General features: G+C 55.4%; 2 protein-coding genes across 5 annotated transcripts in view; both read left to right on the top strand.

Annotated features, from left to right (window-relative positions):
• The window catches only part of LOC137466802 (zinc finger protein 271-like), a 678,770-nt gene that overhangs the window by 543,793 nt on the left and 120,826 nt on the right, over positions 1 to 14,151 (top strand). The window lies entirely within an intron of this gene.
• Positions 3,209 to 5,562, top strand: LOC137466814 (serine/threonine-protein kinase pim-1-like). The gene is given in 6 exon segments (XM_068178469.1): positions 3,209 to 3,748; positions 3,834 to 3,884; positions 4,114 to 4,483; positions 4,702 to 4,878; positions 5,163 to 5,290; positions 5,292 to 5,562. Coding segments are annotated over 6 exon segments (1,470 nt in total). The 3' UTR covers positions 5,496 to 5,562.

The raw sequence follows: 14,151 nt of genomic DNA, 5'->3' as shown, positions 1-14,151 counted from the left end.
AGAGGGCTCACAATCTGGTTGTACTCGAGAATGTGCATTCTCCAAAAACCTATGGTGCCTAGGAAAGCTTGTGTTTCCTTCTTGCTGGTGGGTGGAGACACCGCAGTGATCCTTTTGGTGACCTCAGTGGGAATCTGACACAATCCGTCTTGCAACTTTACCCCCAGGAACTGGATCTCTCGGGCAAGTCCCTTGACTTTGGTCTTCTTGATGGTGAAGCCGGCTTCCAGCAGTAACTGGATGATCCTCTCTCTTTTCTCAAATACTTCCATTGCTGTGTTCCCCCACACAATGATGCCATCGATGTACTGCAGGTGTTCTGGAGCTTCACCCTTTTCCAGTGCAGCCTGGATCAGTCCAGGGCAGATGGTGGGGCTGTGCTTCCACCCCTGGGGCAGTCGGTTCCAGGTGTACTGCACGCCCCTCCAGGTGAAAGCAAACTGAGGCCTGCATTCTTCTGCCAGAGAAGTGGAGAAAAACGTGTTAGCAATGTCAACAGTGGCGTACCACTTTGCTGCCTTGGACTCCAGCTCATACTGGAGTTCCAGCATGTCCGGTACAGCAGCGTTCAGCGGTGGAGTCACTTCATTCAAGGCACGATAGTCCACAGTCAATCTCCACTGAGACTTGTGCACAGGCCAGATGGGACTGTTGAAGGGTGAGTGGGTTTTGCTGACCATCCCTTGGCTCTCCACCTAACGGATCATTCTGTGGATGGGGATCATGGCACCTCGATTCGTCCGATACTGCCGGCGATGCACGGTCAAGGTGGCAATTGGCACTCGCTGCTCTTCCACCCTCAGGAGTCCTCCTGCAGATGGGTGCTCTGATAGTCCAGGCAAGGTGTTCAATTGCCTAATGTCCTCTGCCTCTACAGCAGCTGTGCCAAAAGCCCACCTGAGTCCCTTTGGTTCTTTGTAATAGCCGTTCTGGAGGAAGTCTATTCCCAGAATACCCAGGGCCTCTGGGCCGCTCACAATAGGATGTTTCTGCCACTCCTTCCCAGTCAGGCTCACCTCAGCTCCCAACAGGGCCAATTGCTGTGATCCCCCCGTCACCCCAGCAATGGAAACAGGTTCTGCCCCCACATGTCCCGATGGTATCAGGGGACACTGCGCTCCAGTATCAACTAAGGTGTTGCATTTTTGTGGCTCTGATGTGCCAGGCCATCGGATCTACACTGACCAAAGATCCGGTTTTCCCGTGCCTCTCCTTGGCTCGAGGCAGGGCCCCTCAAGCTCTGGTTATCCTTTCTTCCCTGAGCATTCATACTAGAGGTACCTTCAAGGGGATCTGACAGATCATACCCGGTAGCTCGGTCACCGGAGGCTGAGTCTACCTTCACCTTACTGTAATCCTCTCAGTTAGTGTTTCCCTCCTTGAGTTGACACGCCCATGCTGCCAGGACAGAAGTGAGTTGATGTACTTCAGACCTGATTAGCATAAAAAATTTGATAATCAGAATGCCTTGGCAATAACAAACAGAGCTTTGAAGACTGCAAGAAGACTGAATCAAGAAAGAAGATTGAATCAACTTCTATTAGCTAGAGATGCTGCAAAATGGATGTTCGTTTGTGATGATTAACCCAATTATTGTAGAAAAAATTACTAGTCTTCCTAGAATTTGTATAAGCATATATAGTCCATGTAAAAAACACGTTCACTCTCCTGTGAAAATGTAAAAAGTTTAATAAAGGACAATAGGAGACAAGGACCATGGAGCAAAGGTTATTTATGGCCGGGTGCATCTTGGCACTCAGCCAAGACCACCCTGTTACCTTCAGGGATCCCCCTTAAATACCTTTTCCCTTACACCAGCCTGTTGCATATTCATAGCCGCTTATGCATATCCATAAACGAGTTTACATTTTCCAGGAGCTATTTTACATGGCCCCTCTTTGGGTCTGCCTTTTCAGAGCATGTGTGTTCCTTGGCTGGGGTTTGGCTCCTTCTCTTTATCCCTTCCAGTTCGGGCCTTGGTCCGCACTGCCTTCAGACGGTGAGTGCTGATGGTTGGCAGATCTGTACAGGTGTGCTCATCCTGTGTTCATTGGATGTTATCCCATCCAAGCAGGCATTTTAACACAAGCACACTTCCATCAGCTATTGCACTACTGTGTCTAAGCCTAATTAACAACAAAATTTAAAACTATATATTTGGAACAAAGTTACTTTAACATCACATATATAAAATCCATTTTAATATTTGCGAAAAGCCAATATTACAATATATATCTAGAACACTGCTCTCCTGCAAGTAAGGGCTGACACAGCTCGGCTTCTTCAACCTGGGCAAGAGACTTAGACTTGACCCAACTGTGGCCTTCCAGTACCTGAGGGCAAGCTACAAGAAAGATGGACAGGGACTTTGTACGAGGGCAGGCAAGGACAGGACAAGAGAGAATGGATCCAGGTGGAAAGAGAGTCGGTTTAGGTAAGGAATTCAGAAAAAAGTCTCTCCTGGAACAGGTTGCCCAGTGAAGGTGTGGCTGTCCCGTCCCTGACAGTGTTCAAGGCCAGGCTGCATGGAGCTCTAGACAAGCCAGGCTAGTGCAAGGGGTCCCCAGCCACAGCAGGGGGGTTGCAGCCGTGTGATTTTTCAGATCCTTTCCAAACCAAACCATGCCACGACTCCACGATTCTGGGATACTTCCCCTCCTCATCCTCTGGCAGAAAAAGGATCTTGGCCCCAAGTTCCACATTGCAGACCATGTCTTTTGGCAGCCTGCAACTGTCTCAACAGAGGATGAAAAGAGATGACATTACTGATACGATTTCCCTTTTCTACTCGAAAATTAAATGCTCCACTCCTGTCCACTCTTGCAAAAGGGTCTGAAGAAGCAATTCTTCCCCATGAAATGCTTCGTCTCAGCCAAAGAAGAAAGAAGCCACAAGCCAACACGCTTCTTTATTGCTACATTGTTTGATTTGGTTACTTCTCGAATAGGAATTACTTTGGGGTTTTATTTGTTAGTTTCTCTCTTTCGTTCTGCGGGGCGCGCGGCAGCTCCTCCTTTGGGTTCACGGAGGCAACGGAAGAACGTTCGCGAGCTCCGGCGGTTCCGCAGCAGCAGCAGCAGCAGCAGCAGCGCTTCTCTTGATCGGTTTTCCGCTCGACTTTCCACTCGCTCCCCATCCCCTTCTCCCTCTCACACTCACTCTATTCCCGTCCCGTCCCGTCCGTGTTCTGCCTCTCCCAGCCCGGCTCATGCCGCGTCCCGCAAGGCGCCGCTCGGCGGGGCCGCCCCGTGCCCGCCCCTGCCCGTCCCGCCGCGGAGCCGCCTCGGCCGGGCTCTCTCCGAACTGGCTGTGGCGCTGCTGGAAGTGCCTCTTGCTCTGGTGCTGGCGGAGCAGCGCGGTCTTTTGGCTCCGCCTGGCGCGGGCTCTGGGCTGGCCCCGGCTGGGGCCCCGGCCCCGAACCAAGCCCCTCCCGCGGTTCCGCCCGCAGCCGCCCCGCTGCCGCCCCGCGCCCGCCCCGGCCCCGACAGCATCGCAGGCAGCTTCCCCGCTCCGAGCTCTGCCGCTGCTCGGCTCGGCCGCCGGCCCCGAGCCGCTGCAGCCCGGGGCGGCTCGGCAAGCAGCAGCGCGCCGGGCGGTCGGGTTCCCGGGGCAGAAGAGCGGGAGCGCGGTGCCGCCCGCACGGGCGGAGAAGCCTCCCCTGGAGCAGCTCTACCGGGAGGGCCCGCTGCTGGGGAGCGGCGGCTGCGGCAGCGTTTACTCCGGGACCCGGCTCGCCGACGGCGCCCCGGTAAGAGACGGGGCCGGAGCGGAGGGGGCGGCGGGCAGCGGGCGGCGGGCGGCGAGCTCAGCCCGGCGCTCGCCTTGGCTTGCAGGTGGCCATCAAGCGAGTGCGCCGGGATCACATCTCGGAGTGGGCGCGGCTGGTGAGTGAGCGGGGCCAGCGGGAGAAGCCGGCGGGGCGTGCCGGGCGGGGCTAGGGCGAGGCCCGGCAGGGTGGCAGCCGGAACGCTGCGAGGGGAGCGAGCGGGGAGTGAGCGGGGGCCGCGCAGCGTCCCGGGCCGGGCAATGGCCAGCGGCGCTGGGGCCGGGCAGGGGATGCCCAAGGCGCGGCGCAGCATCGGCCCTGCTGAGGGCATCGTGGTCCCCCCGCAGCACAACGGCGCCCTTGTGCCCATGGAGCTGGCACTGCTGTGGATGGTGTCGTGCCCTGGCTTCCGCGGCATCGTGCGGCTCCTGGACTGGTTCGAGCTGCCCGACGGCTTCGCGCTGGTCATGGAGCGTCCGCAGCGCTGTCAGGACCTCTGGGACTTCCTGGCCGAGCAGGGGTTCCTGACGGAGCCCGTGGCGCAGGGGCTGTTCCGCCAGGTGCTGGAGGCCGTGCGGCACTGCACCAGCCGCGGCGTCCTGCACCGCGACATCAAGGCCGAGAACGTCCTCGTCGACCTTGCCACGGGCGAGGCCAAGCTCATCGACTTCGGCTGCGGCACGATCCTCCAGGACACGTTCTACACCCGGATGTCAGGTGAGCCCAAAGCCGGGGCCCAGCCGGGCAGTGGAGGTTCCCCCCTTTGCTGGCAGAGGGGGAAGAGGGAGGCAGGGAGGGAGGGGGAATCCTTCTTCAGCCGGCTGCAGCCAAGTTGCTTTTCGGCGGGGCAGGGGCTGGCTGTTGTGGGACGGGAGCTGGCTGGGAGGGAGGGAGGGAGCAGCATGGGCCTGATGAGCTGTGCCCGTGTCCCATAGGAACGCCGGAGTACTGCCCACCGGAGTGGATCCTCTTTGGCTGCTACCATGGCCAGCCAGCCACCATCTGGTCCCTGGGCATCCTGCTTTATGACCTGGTCTGCGGGGACCTTCCTTTCCATACAAACAGGGACATCGTCCAGGGCCAGCTCTTCTTCCCGCCCCGGGTGTCTCAAGGTGGGGATGCGCCTTCAAGGCTCAGGAGGAAGAGCGGGGTTGGGAGGGGGCAGCTGGCACAGAAGCGTCCCGCTCCAGCAGCTAGTGAGGAGGTTGATCTCCTGGGTTAGCTGGAGGAGGTGGCACGTGTGCCTCTGTGCTGCTCTCCTCCGGAAGGGAGGATCAATGGGAAGCTTTTGGCTGCAGCTCCGAGCACTCCTAGTGTGGCCTGGGCACCGTGGAATGTGGGAGAGCACGGACAGGAGCCTTGTCCCGCTGAGTGGCGGTTTCTGGTTTCTCTGCAGAGTGCCAGCACCTCATCAGGTGGTGTTTATCCATGGAACCCGCAGACAGGCCATCACTGGAAGACCTTTTTGAGCATTCTTGGCTGCAGGAGCCCTGCCTGGCCCAGGAGACAGCAGAGATCCATCCCTCTGCTCAGTAGGATCCAGGAGCCCAGCAAGTACCCGCTGCACACGTCTCGTGGCACTCCAAGAAAACCCTGGAGCGTTTCCCTGCGGCCGCGGCCCAGAGGAGAGAGCACAGCCGAGGAGATGCTTCCGCTGGTCCCCAGCGAGTTGTGGAGGGAGCGTCTCAGTGCTCCCCGTCCCATTGGAGAAGTGGTGGCAGTGCAGTGAAGGTGCCACGGACTGGAACAGGGGAAACATCCCCCTGCAGCTCAATGGCATCGAGATGAGCCTGCAAGCCGAGGCACAGCTGGCATGTTCTTCTGGAGCACCACGTGGAGCTGGGAACACCATCCTCGAGCTGGCCGCTGGCGGGGCAAAGCAGAGTGGCTTTGGCTGCGGCCCCTTCCTGGAGGACACGCTCTGCGCCCCGATGAAATCAAGATGAGTCCCCAGCCGGCGCAGGGGCGGGGGGATGCTCGAGCTTCCAGGCATGGCAGGGCTCGGGCTGGCCACGCGCCGTAGGTTCCCCGCTTGGCGGCCCTGGGGAATATTAATTTTTCCCCCGGCCGCCAAGCTGCTTTTTGGTGGGAGAGGGGATGGGTGTTGTGGAAGGGGAGCCGGCTCCTGGCCTTGCTGACAGCTTCTGCCAGCCAGCCTGGCATGGGCTGGGGTGGGGGCAGCCAGCCTGACAAAGCATCCATCCATGTGGATGGGGGCAGCAGAGGGGGACGGGTTCTGAAGCCATGCCCCAGCTGATCTGCTTTGTAGGCCCTTGAGGAAGGGGTGCCTTTAAGGGCGGGAAAGGTGGGGTTTTTCCCCACCCATGGACAGGTTTAATTCTCGCATGGAGTGCTCAGACCCTCCTCAGGCCCGTGAAACGGTGACAGGCTTTGTAGCTTCTTCTTGTTTCCAGGTCTTGTTTAGAATTGATTTCATGAAATTGTTCTTTGTTTTCCCAGGAAGATTACACCTGGTGCCCAGACCGGACGGGGAAGCGCCTGCACCGTCCATGGAGCACCTCCAGTGCCAGCGCTACCCCAGGGGCCACGGTCTGCGGGGACATCCCCTTCAAGAAGGACGAGGACCTCGTGCGGAATCGGCTCCTCTCCTGGCAGCAGGTCTCCAGAGGTGGGCACCCGGCTCCACAGCTGGGCTGGCAGAAGGGCTTTGGGCAGAGGGCAGCGGGCACACGGGCATCCTGCCCTTACAGCTGCTGAGGAGGCTACTGTGCTGTGCTTAAGCAGAGGAGGTGGAACATGGCCTGCCACGCTGCCCTTCTCTCGAAACAGAGAATGGCTCGGGAGCTTTGGGCTCTGAGCACAGCCAGCAGCCTGGCCCAGGCCCAGGCCATGGTGGGACAGGGGGACAGGAGCCTTCTGTGACTGACCATGGCTCTCTGGTTTCTCTCCGCAGGCTGCCAGCACCTCATGCCATGGAAACGGCTGCGCTCGGCCTGCCAGTCTGGGAGGGCTGGAGGGTGGCGGGTGCTCATTTGCTGTCAAAAATAAATTGGTTTTTTTTTTTGTCATGTCACGATCACAGCATTTCTTTCATCCTTTTCCAAGGTTTTGGCCTCCCTTCCTCCAGGCTAATCTTTTTGTGTTCTTCCTCAGCCACTTGATGGCATTTGGCAGGGGGGGTTAAGCAATGTGAAAAGTTCAACAACAGCTCCTGTTGCCAACTGCAGCAGCCCCTTCAAGAGCCCTGAGCTACCAGCGAGGTCCACGTCTGCCTTGCAAAAGGGAGTGGTTTGCAGCCATGGGGTTGTCGCCCTGCTGCAAAAGCTGGGAGGAAATAACAAGTGGCAAAATGCCAATTTGGCTCAAGCCCTGCCCAGTTTCTTCATCTTTTCCCTCTGCTCAGTGATAGGCAGGCAGGGCTGGACTCCAGCGAGGTTCAAGCTCTTGGTGCTCCCTGGCATCAAGGGGATCAAGTCAACTCTTGTATGCAGTGACTGCAATAGAGCTCCTGAAGGAAAAAAAGGAAAGTCATGAGGTGGGGCCTCCTTCTTGTCTCCTTCGTCTGCCCAGGAGCCCCTTGGAAAGGGAAGTGCCCACACGGGTTTATCTGACTCCTTCCCAGCCAGCCTTTCCCTCACTCCTGGGTCTCATTTGCTCCGCAGGCTTCACCAGCTCGCTCAGCTCGGAGGAGCTCTCAGAGGAGAAAACACTGCCTGGCGTGGGGCTGTCTGATCCCTGTCTCTTCTGGATTCCGTTTGCCCCGCTCCCTCCCCTATCCAAGAGACCCAAGGATGCCCCGCAGCCCCACGGTCCTGCAGCAGATGCCGGGCACGTTCCCTCCTCCGCTCCTTGGTGGCCCTTGGGAGGCTGCAGAGCCCTCCCTGTGTGCGGGACAGCTGCTGCAGCACCGCTGTGCCTGCGTGCGAGCAGCGCCCGAGGAGCAGCTGCGCAAGTTCTGAGTCTGAAGCGGAATCCTCGGCGCACACAAATGACAACTGGCATCTCAGGGGCTGCCAGGAGAAGCTGAATCCATCTGCTCCCTGCCCTTTCCAGCCATAGCCTCGCCGATGCAATTGGAAGAATTGCCCCTGCCCAGGAAGCTCTCAGGTAGAAGAGAGGAGCAAAAGCCACGTGTTTCTGAAACACGAAATGTCAGAATGAGGCTCCTTAACACTCATTTGCTATTTAAGAGGGGATCATTTATTCAGGCCTGAGGCCCAGTGAGGGATAAATCCTAACCTGACGTGGACATGTAATTCTACCAGTGTGTTGCTCATATACAGTCGCTAAATGCCAATTACAATTTACCCATTTCCATAAATCCCACCCCAAGTTCCCAGATTCAGTCCTTGTTTTCTCTATCACTGCACCCTTGAGCCAGATGTCTTCTTCTTCTCTTCCAGCCATCCTTGCTGGGAAAGCAGCCCCTGCATGCCTTGTTCCTGTGCTGGAAGTTCACAGGCACGGTAAAAATGGAATGAACCCTTTGGGTCTCAAGGCCAAGGCTTTGTGTGGCCAGGCAGGGCCAGGCAGGAGGCAGAGCTGTCAGCAAAGGAAGGGGCCAGCGAGGTGGGGCAGCCGGGGGATGACGACAGCCTGCAGGGACAGAGGCCAGGGCAGGGACACCGCAGGACAGCCTGGGCTGCAGAGGGCACAGGGATGTGCAGCAGCTGCAAGGCCCTGACAGAGCCAACCTGTGCAGCCCTTTGGCCATGGCTGCTGGCCCTGGGCCTGAGGCCACGAGGGGACAAGTGACCCTTGCAGCCCTGGGGCCTCATGGCCTCCTTGTCCCTGCTCAGCAGCCTGGCAGGGGCCGCCCCATGGTCCTGCCCTTGGCATGGCACATCCCCACATGCCAGTGCCCATCCCGGGAAGAGCCCTGAGCAAGGAGGGAGGGACAGGATCTACCTTGCCAGAGGCTGGGGCTCAGCCTTGGCCCTTTGCATTCCTGAGACACATCCAGGTTTGCTCAGCACCAGAGACACCTTTGCCTTGTTTGTCCCCACCTGTCATCAGTGCCTCCAGTTCTCTGCTCTGCCTGGGGCCTGGGGACACTTTGATATGAATTGTGTCCTTGAGTGGAACCTATTAACAGTTAAAGAAAGTTTGTACTTTGAATCTGACTTTTTGAGTTCTTGAGAAGCTCTTTAGCACACTCTGAGGGACTGGGTCTGATGCAAACAGCACCAAAGCCCCAGAGGGTCATTAAAGTCCTGGTGCTGTGTCTGTGCTGCTGAGCTGGGCTGGGCTCCTGGCCCAGAGGCAGCTCCTGGCAAGGGCAGCGCTGCAGAGAGACAGCTGTGGCCAGGAGCAGCTCCTGTGCACAGCCCAGCAGGGCTGGGGCACTGCCAGGGCATCCCAGGGACACGAGCAGGGCACAGACAGAGCTCACAGGGGCTCAGCACTGGCAGGGGCTGTGGGGTGTCCCAGAGGGGGCTGTGTCACAGCAGCAGCTCTGTGGCTGTGTCACGGAGGCACAGAGCAGCTGTGATGTCAGAGAGGGGCTGTGAGACTGCACAGAGTGGGTTGTATGAAGTCACAGACTGGGCTATGACATCACAGAGTTTGTTGTGTGAGGTCATCAAGCAGCTATGGCATGATAGAGGGGACAGTGTGACATCACAGAGCAGGCTGTGACATCATGGCATGGCTGTATGACATCATAGAGCAGGCAGCGAGGTCAAAGTGTGTGCTGTGACATTACAGAGTGGCAGTATGACATCACAGGGAGGGTTTTGTGGCATCACTGAGGGGGTTGTGACATCACAGGGCAGGCTGTGACATCATAGAGAAGGGTATAAGGGAATAGAGCAGATCCTGCCATCATAGAGGGTGGCTCTGTGACAACAGAGACTGGGTTGTGACATCACCGGGTGGCTGTGTAATGTCATAGAGCAGGCTGTGACACCAAAGAACAAATAGTGACATTGCAGGGTGACATTGTGGCATCTCACAGTCTTCTGTGACATCACAGAGCAGGTGTATGACATCACAGGGTGACATCTCAGTGTTGGCTCTGTGACATCACAGGGGCTGTGTGACATTACAGGGCAGCTGTGTGCCATCACAGGGGCTGTATGAGGTCACTGGGGAGGTCGCTCCACCCCAGCCCCCCCTCACAGTTCCCAAAGAGAAGTCCAACGCTGCTCGTGCACAGCGGGGTCCCCTGTCCCCCCGGGTCCCCCCGCCCCCGGCGCCGCAGCCTCCCCCAGAGGATGTTCCACGAGATCGACCCCAGAGCCTGACACGGGGACGGGGGCTGGGGCAGTGGGGGAGTGGGACAGGGGGACAGGGACCCACCGGCAGCGTCCCCGTGTCCCCCAGGGCCAGAGCCTGGGCCAGGGCTCCTTCACCCTGTTACCAACGAGGGCTTGAGAGCGCTGAAAAAATCCCCAGCAAGGGATCAGCAAAATCCAGATTTAATATTAAGTGACAGCACCACAAAGTTCCTTGGCAAGAGTCACTCTGCTCCTGACTGGACACTTCAGGCACACCAAGGAAACAAAGCAACAACAAAACCAAACAGAATCCAGGCAATCAAACCAGAAATGAGCCAAGACCTGGGGCTTTCCTTCCTATGGAAAAGAACTGTCCTTCTTGTCCAGGTGCCCATGGCCAGAACTGGGATTTCACCTCCAACACTGCCTGTTGTGACAGACTGGAGGAGATTGTTGGCTGGAAACATTTCATGTGTGGGGAGGAAGGGGCAGGTCCAGCCTTGCCCTGCCCTGGAACCCCAGCCCTGCCCTGCCCTGGAACCCCAATCCCCCCAGAGCCTCTATCCCAGCCCAGCAGTGTCTGCCAGTCCCTGGCACAGCACAGGCAATGCTCCACAGCCACCTCTGGAGCCCCCAGCCCAGCTCCTGAGTGACCAAATGACCCCAAGTCCCACCTGGGGCAAGGGCCCAGGAACACCAAGGGGTGTTTAAGGCTGAGCACAAGGCAAGCACACATCTTGACCCTACCTCCTCTTGGAATTTCTATCTGAACACTGCTGGAATCCAGGAGTTGGTAGCTCTGTGTGTGCTTCTCTGTATATTTTTTGTCTTTCTTTCTTTCTGTGTCTATTTCTTCTATTTTGGTCCTCGTGCAAATGTTGATTAACTTAAAATTGAATGAGCTAATAGTCTGTGAAGTTGAATGGGCCAAGGTAATGCTTTGGGAAGTGTTTTTGTTGATTGAATGTCATGCTAAACCTTTTACCAAAGTTTCTCTGGGTTTCTAAAGTTCCCAGTAAAGGCTGTTTTGTTGTTTGGAGCTCCGGAGAATCTCTTATTGGTATTTCTCCAGTGCATCCAACTCAGAGGACACAAACAATTGTAATTCCTTTTAAATGTCTCCTTGAGAGATTTGTTTGGGGGATGGGAGTCAGGGCTTGTGTGTGCTGCTTGGCACAGCCCAGGCAGGGCTTTCACAGCCACATTCCACACTCCATTTCCCAGCTGGAGCCGCTGGTGCCTCTGAGTTCTGCTGCCCCAGCCCCAGGGACGCTCTCCTTGTCTGCCCATTCCCCCACGGTCTCTGGGCAGGGATGGCCTCAGTGGGGGCTGCTGACATCCTCAGCACCTTGGAGCGCCCTGGAGCCACCTTCGGCCATGGACGGCGGCCAGCGGTGGGGAATGCCCCGGGGTGAGGAGGGAGGACGCCAGCAGAGCATCCCCCCGGGGCAACAACGAAGACAGTGCCGGGATCAGGCAGAAGGAGCACGGACCCCCACCGGAGCATCCTCCAAAGGTAAGGTGTTTTCCTAAGCAAAATTGGCAAAAAATCTTATTAAATTCTGTGGCTGATCTTTGCTGTCCCCACGAGTCGCTCGCCACCCACACGAATCATAAAGTTCCCCCTCAAAAGTGGGACTGGGAGCACACAGACCCTTCCTCATAGTCTAGGGACCCCCAGAAGACCCCTCTCTATGGACTGGGCACCCCAGAAATGGGGCTAGGACCTCCAAAGAAGCCTCCCCATTAACCTAAAACCCCCCAAAATGGTGCTGGTGCCCCCAGAGACCCATCCCCGTGGGACTGGAACCACCACAGACCCATCTCCATGAACCTACAACCCCCAGAAATGGGACAGGGACCCCCAGAGACCCCTCCCTATGGGCCTGGGATCCCCAGAATGGGGCTGGGACTCCCCCCATGTGAGACACGCCCACTCCCCGCCTCACCCCTCCCCCAGCGTCAATCCAACCAATCAGCGCCTGGAACAATCAGTGCAGGAACGCCTTCTGCATCATCCAATCAGATTGCTCTCTCATTCTGGCCCCACCCCTTCATGGTGACATCACAAGCGGCCTTGACACTCAGCCCCTCACCACTATGACATCACTGCACTCCCATTGGCTGTCGGCGGGAGGGCGGGGCTTGACCGGACTATAAAAGGCGTGTGCTGGCACACAGGGCTCAGTGCGGGCCCGGCGATGGGAGCGGCGGCGTTGGCGGCGTCAGAGCCCCGGGAGCGCCCCGGAGCCACCTCTGGCAACAGACGGCGGTGAGGAATGCCCCGGGGGAGAGGGGGGAGGACCCGGCCAGAGCATCCCATGGGACAGTGAGCACCGAGAGCGGCAGGGCATCGCCCTGGAGCGAGGACGATGGAACTGGGAGGACCAGGGCAACCAGCGGAGCATCCCCGGGGCTGAGGAAGGAGAATACCAACATAGCATCCCCCGGGGGCAACAGGCATTTAGGGATTTTAGGGATTGGAGAGTGTAGTTTAGTATGTCACATGGATGAGAAGTTTAGGTTTTACAATTTTTAGCATATTGTAGATTGTTATAAACGCCAATCACTTGGTTTTTAAAATTTTAAAAGTTTAATAATAATAAAATGGTTATAAAAATAGCAATACAATTAGAGTAATGAAAATTTAGAGTTAGGACAATTACAAGACAATAAAAAGCAAAGAATTACGGATGTCCGGATGCTCTCGGGCACTTAAGCCCGATAAGCATGCCTTGTGAACAAAGGAATAATCTTTAAAAGCAGTAGCCTGTTGCATATTCATACATCTCATACATGATGCATAAATTCCTTGCAAATTAAGAACTTTTCTGGTTTTTGTCAACTTCTTCCCCTTAATCCTGGTGGTTCCATAAAGACAGAGAGAAGGTGGAAGAATGTTTGTCTTTTCCGATAAGGAGGCAGTAATTCTTTATGGGCCCCCATCATTGTCATCTCTGTGTGAAGAGTTTCTTCATTATCTCATCTCTTGCTTGAGCTAGTAAAAAAAAAAACCCACATACATAGGTTCTATTTTAACTACAAAACTACATATACCATACTATTAAAATGTTAATACAGCACTTCTAATCAATATAACATAATACATATAGTATTCAATTTAATATTTGCGAAAAGCCAATCATAAAATATGCATTTTTCACAACTAACACAGCAGGCAAAACGCCAAAGAGGAGGGGGGGGTGAGCTCACTCTCACCCGACCTAAGCTGTAGTACACGCCGGCGGCCACCAGATGTCACCAGAGGACACCAGGAAAAACGACGCACCACAGCTTTGGTCACCATGAAGAGACGAATTTATTTTTTCTGACTCCAATCATTTATAGTTCTCAAAAGGTGCCAGTGGATTGGAAGGTGAACGTGCCACCTCTCCAACGACACTGGACAAACTACCAGTCTATCAAATTTCTCCGCCTCTATGAAAGAATGCAAAACAATAGGTTGTTTACAGAAAGTTGCGTGAGAAAGTTCTCTACAAGAATGTAAACTCAGAAGGCTTTAGAAAATCCTAAGAAATCAGGGCGACAGTGTGTCCCACACGGTGGGGTCCATCTTCCTGAGGTGGGGTCCAGCTTCTATTTTCTAGGATCATTAATCTATGGTAGTGATGTCCAGCTTCCCCTTTTGAAATCATTAATCAGCAACCTTGATGTCCATCTTCCTTTTCCAGGAGCTTGGGATAGGGTCACTTCCCTTTCTGTTTAAATCCTTTATATATTCTATAGCTACAGTTTAAAATCTTTAATGCTAAGCAACATTCCAAAGTTAGAATTCAAAAGTTCTTATTGCAAAACAGCTTAAGACGTAACTACAGGTAAAAAGTTCTTCTCAAAAGCAACATTCTAAAGTTAGAGTTCAAATACTCTTATTACAAAACAGTTTAAGACTTGTAATTGTTATTTGCAAATAAAAGATTGGTTCAAAAGCCTTCTTCCATGCTTTCCTTGGTTGTGTATTAGAACTCATCTTTAAAACTGTCCCATGGCCATGTTCCATACATTTCATAACCACAACTGCACAGGCTGCCTTTATTTACCTGACACAAAACACAACTTTGTATTTCACACTCCTGCACAGAACTCCAAACCGACTCCTGTCACTGCACAAGCCCTGGAGCCTTGAAGACCATGGAAGGAAGACAAAGAGCTCCTGAGGGCTTTCTGTATTTTCATCAGCCCCATGGT

This window comes from Anomalospiza imberbis, unplaced genomic scaffold, assembly GCF_031753505.1.
Source record: "Anomalospiza imberbis isolate Cuckoo-Finch-1a 21T00152 unplaced genomic scaffold, ASM3175350v1 scaffold_44, whole genome shotgun sequence".
Taxonomy (NCBI): domain Eukaryota; kingdom Metazoa; phylum Chordata; class Aves; order Passeriformes; family Viduidae; genus Anomalospiza; species Anomalospiza imberbis.
The sequence above is the reverse complement of the archived record's forward strand: the minus strand, read 5'-3'. Positions and strand labels throughout refer to the sequence as shown.